Source organism: Eurypyga helias, unplaced genomic scaffold (assembly GCF_000690775.1).
Source record: "Eurypyga helias isolate BGI_N326 unplaced genomic scaffold, ASM69077v1 scaffold46163, whole genome shotgun sequence".
NCBI lineage: Eukaryota > Metazoa > Chordata > Aves > Eurypygiformes > Eurypygidae > Eurypyga > Eurypyga helias.
This window is the reverse complement of record NW_010240100.1, coordinates 1-4,853: the sequence shown is the minus strand read 5'-3', so window position 1 is coordinate 4,853 and position 4,853 is coordinate 1. Positions and strand designations below refer to the sequence as shown.

The 4,853-nt window shown below is 42.1% G+C and overlaps 1 protein-coding gene across 1 annotated transcript; it reads right to left on the bottom strand.

The window, feature by feature from the left end:
• Positions 1–385: 385 nt before the first annotated feature.
• LOC104504717 (caltractin) lies at positions 386–3,428 on the bottom strand. The gene is made up of 4 exons (XM_010148354.1): positions 3,262–3,428; positions 1,204–1,332; positions 961–1,098; positions 386–724 (listed from the first exon to the last, which is right to left on the bottom strand). The coding sequence occupies exons 2-4, from the start codon at positions 1,324–1,326 to the stop codon at positions 635–637; spliced, it is 351 nt and encodes a 116-aa protein (XP_010146656.1). The 5' UTR covers positions 1,327–1,332; positions 3,262–3,428; the 3' UTR covers positions 386–634.
• Between the last annotated feature and the right edge of the window lie 1,425 nt (positions 3,429–4,853).

The window sequence follows — 4,853 nt, the reverse complement described above, 5'->3', positions numbered from 1 at the left end:
TTCGGATGATCAGATAAACAGAACATCTGCTGATGGCACACAGCTCCAAATGAGGTACCAAATCTGGTTATCTACATTTGCTTCCCGTTAGGTCCAAAACCAACTTGCCATGGGAAAACAGTGTTTCCTACAGAAATACAGAAAGGCAATTGGTTTTAGAGTCTCTCATGGAAATAAACAGAAGGAGACAAATAACAAAAGATAACCTAAAAGCCTTAAAAGGAATAAAAATACTGTGCTTGTACCTTCCTTCTGTAGCCTTGGGAAAGTCAAAAGCGGCCTTTCCCACCAGCAGTGGAAACCTTCACATCCCAAGTGAAATGTCTTTCAGTTAAATAGTTGCAACAGTGTTCTCTACCCAAAATGGCAATCAGTGAAATTGTCAAGGGGGAGGGACCCTGCCTTGCAGGTTCCCTTCATCCTTCCTTTTCACTTCTGCAACGTCTCATTTTAACAGTTCTGGGTACTGAAGCCCCCCTTCCCCAGTAATCTTTGCTGAAAAAGAAGAATGAACCAAAAATTTGTCCCTTCAGACATTCTTTATATGGCAGAAAATATGCAGGAGACACAAGCCCAGTTTTTAAGTCTTTTCCAGGTTATCTTTTGGAGCAGCTGTATAGCAAGGCAACAGATATTAATATAAGCTGGTTTTCTTCATGATTCTCAAAAACTCTTGCTCACTGACTTCTCCGTCTCCATCTCGATCAGCTTCATCAATCATTTCCTACAAAACACATTGCACATTTGATCAGGCTCTGGACTCTAAACACAAGATCTTCCATTAATTAAAACAACAAAAAATAGAAGCACTTCACGTGAAAACATAACTAAGTACTTGAGTGTTCTCTGTATTTCTGACCTCTCAGCCCTTTTTCTATGGGCATGAATTTCCACCCAATCTTTAGGAGCTACGGGTTTGGTCTGTGCCTGTTAGCAAAGCTCTGGCAAATCAGAATTTACCTGAAGCTCTTCATCTGTTAAATTTTCTCCCAGCTCCTTGGCAACCCTCTTCAAGTTTTTGAATGAAATTTTTCCTGTCCCATCATCATCAAATAATCTGAAAGCTTTCAAGATTTCTTCTTTGGAATCCTTTTCACTCTAAAACAAGAGTTAAACATACGTTCATGAGAAAACAACTGCCACTGAGAGATTCCTTTCCAGTATTTTTTATGCTGTCACAAGAATTCTGTTAAGGATTCCTACCATTTTTTGCGTCATCATAGCCAAAAAGTCTTCAAAGTCAATGGTGCCACTTCCTTCTTTGTCAATATCTGCTATCATTTTCTTAATTTCTTCCTTCTTGGGCTCAAAGCCTAAAGCACGCATCGCAACCTGCACCAACAAGCAGTTCTGTTAGGAGGCCACCAGACTCACCGTGACAGCAGCTGTACTAGAACTTGTTTCTTTTCCTTGACCAAAACTGTAGTAGTAACTCACTGCGATGAAAACATCTTGCCATCTCTTACCAGCTTGTTTCATCCTCCCCAACAGTAACAGTGTAGGTTTGATATTCTTAAGACTTGGACATATTTTCTCCTTATGGAAGAACATGGATGTATTTTTGCAACTAAGAGAAACTTTTTGTGTCTGAGTTAGGTAAAGGTTCCAATCTACAGAGTTCCTAAAGGGACTGGATTAGCAGATTGGGACTTCAAGGGAGGTTGGAGACCAGGGATGTGATCTCACTGCATTTGAAAATCAGGGCAGAACGGCTGTTAAATCTGACAGGTGCAGAATTACGTGCAGTTAACTCACACAACTCAGTACACAGAGACGTGCACGGCTCTTGGCATTTCTGGCTACATGGTGGGAACTGACAATACTCTGTATGTGTCTCAGCCTCAGCAAATCAGAGTGATTGCTGTGCTAGCGGAGGAAAAGCAAAGCAAACCTTCTGAGCCTTACAGAGCACAAGTGTTACTGTAAAACCAGCTGTGTAGATTGTTGTACAAGTGCTTACTATTAACATTATTTAAAACCAGGCTCTGGCATTTCACCAGCCTGGAACTGTGGTTTTGGTACTTGGGGGTGTGTTTGTAGTTTCACAATCCTGGTGTGAGAGATGGCAACAGCATATTCAATTCAGAGACTTGACGTTTCAAGAACGTAACTGGAGGAGGATTTGTACCGTGAACATTCGTTCTTCCCATACGCTCTAGTGGAAATCTACCGTTAATACTGGGCAGAAATTTTCTCTCTCTCTAAACACTCTTCTACTGGAAAGTGCCAACTCACCAGAAACTTTATATTTAACTGAAGTCTGTTTTCTGACCAGTTTGTTGCGATGGGATGACTGAAAACATTCCATTTAGTCTTTCAGAGGGGAACGCTTTCTATTGTAAAATAGCCATTATTTTGAATTAATTTTGAAAAAAATAAACCAGCATTAAATGGTTAAATCTAAAATGTTTCAGTCCATTTTAAGAACTGTATTTTAACATGGATCATCTGCATCCAGATTATAAATGTCTGCTCTCCTTATCCAAGCCTAAGTACTTCCAAATAAATCCTGAGATAAGCCACAGGCTTAGGTAACTCGTGCTTCTAAGTTTCATATGAAGAAATTGAGGCAGAGTGTGTGTATATCGGAAATCAAGGTCAAGGAGATAATTAAGATAAAAAGTTCATGCTGAAAAGAAAAGATCAGATAGCAGTAAAAGATAGGGAGAGAACTGAGAATAACTTCTCCTTGTACTACTGTCCATACATCATGCACACATGCACATACACTACTTGAATTGCTACTGAAATGCAGCTCAGATCTGGTTTGGGTTTTTTTACATTAAAAATTAGGTAATTTTTGCATTATGCATATGAAAATATGGTGGTATCTTTCCTCAAGGTGTGCATAATCTGTGTGTTTATTTCCGAGGTGAAGAAAAAATCCAATACTCTGACATTCCTCCCAGAACAACAAAAGTCCACATCCCAAAAACAATGATCTTAGCCAGTTGGGAAAACTGGAATGTGTACTGTGCATACCTAAACACAGGAACTGTTTAGTTCCTCTACTGCTCAGGTATTCCAAGCTACCTGACCTACTATCCATGTATGAGAGACGCCTGTCTCCTCTGAAGTATTAGATACCGAGCTTTCTCAGGTTAACCATGCAGTACGCCCCAGATTCAGTCATGACAGCAAGCCATTACTCTTGTACTCCAAAACTATTTGAAAATAGTTAGGGCTGGACAAACAGAAAAAGCAGCCACAATTTTGAGACCAAAGACATTTCTACCCAAGGAAAAAAAAAAGTTTGAAGACCTTCAGTTCTTTTACATCGATGCTTCCAGATCCATCAGTATCAAACAAATCAAATGCTTCCCTGATCTCCTGCTTTTGCTCTTCTGTTAGTTCAGGTTTCAAGCCACTTTTCTTCCGCTGGGCTGTACTTAAGCCGGGTTTCCTATAGTTGGATGCCTTCAGAAAGCCAGGGAGAGAAAATATAAGGAAGAGCCCACTGTGAGGAAAATTCAAACCACAACAACAAGAGTAAAGCTGTAGCAGAAGTGAGAGACATTCTTTGCTGCAAGCGGTAGACGTTGGCTTCCCTATGCTCATTTTCTCAAGCTGAATACTTTGTTACTGGGGAACAGACATTTGGGCTTCATGTTTCCGGTTTTAAACAGCAACATCGTCAATTAAAGGAGTAATGCCAGAAAAACAGGAGGGCACTCTGAAAATGAACACTCCACTGAGGTGACAGAAGACCCTCTGCACCTCCCGCCAGATGCTTCATTGTCAGGAGTGGTTTCACCTGGAAAACAAGTAAAACATCCTGACAGCTTAAAAGGCTGGTTGTACAGGGTCTTGACTGTAAACGGGACTCAAATTCAGCCACTCCTAGGAGTCAGTACTTCAGCGGCATGTCTGAGAGTATCTGCTCCACTGGAGCCAAGTCTGAAGGGAGCTGTGTAGCTCTAGCCTGCCTGTCCACCAACTAGCTGTGGTGCTAGGTAACAACACTCCCTGGTAACAGTGCCATCAACACAAAATCTGTCCCTTAAGGAGAACTAAGCTGCTTGTGCGGAACTGGTGCATTATTATCCACATTTTTTGCTTCTAGTGTAAGCTGCTGCTGTACAGAGTTTGCCCACCACCGTCTGCTGCTTGAGCAGGAAGGATGTTTTCTGAATTGTTACCATTTTTTGACTGGGATCTCTTTTTTAAACACTGCATGTCTAACACAGAAGATTCCATTCTGTTGTATTTGGAAATTAAATTTCATTTTTAACATGAGTTGTCCCTCCGAGGTTGGCTTGCAAACCAATCTGTCTGGCACACCTCTGATTCTTCCCTGCTTTTAACTCAGGTATCAGATTTTTACTGCTTATATTCTGCTCTGGGAGAAACCCACCTGAGACATTCTCCTGATTATAAAGAAAAAATCCTAACGCACTACCTCTGTTCTTGCATCCTGCATATATGCTTACAGATCGACTGAAAACGTTGCAGATCCCAAGGAGCAGCGCGTGCATTGCTTCCTCTTCCGTTTATTTCAAAACCGGAGTTGCAGAAATCCTTCACCTGCTCGCCTGACCGATGCTATTTGTTTTTTTTTCGGATTCTTTTTGCTGTTTACCCCTGCCCCAGCCACAGGGGACCAGATAAAGCGGAGGAGGTCAGTAAACTGTGCCAGGATCAAGCAGGCGTATTTCCTCCCGCTCACCCCACTCCCTGGGAGCAGGTGAGATATTTTGCCATTCTTGGTGTTTTATCGGGGGTGGGTTTTATGTTGGGGAGGGGCTCTTCTGTCCCCTTCTGACCCGGAGTATTGACTGCTTTCCGCGTTGTGCGACGAATCCAAGCAGCAGAGGCGGCCCCCATGCCAGCTCCCCACGGCCCTCCGAGCCCAA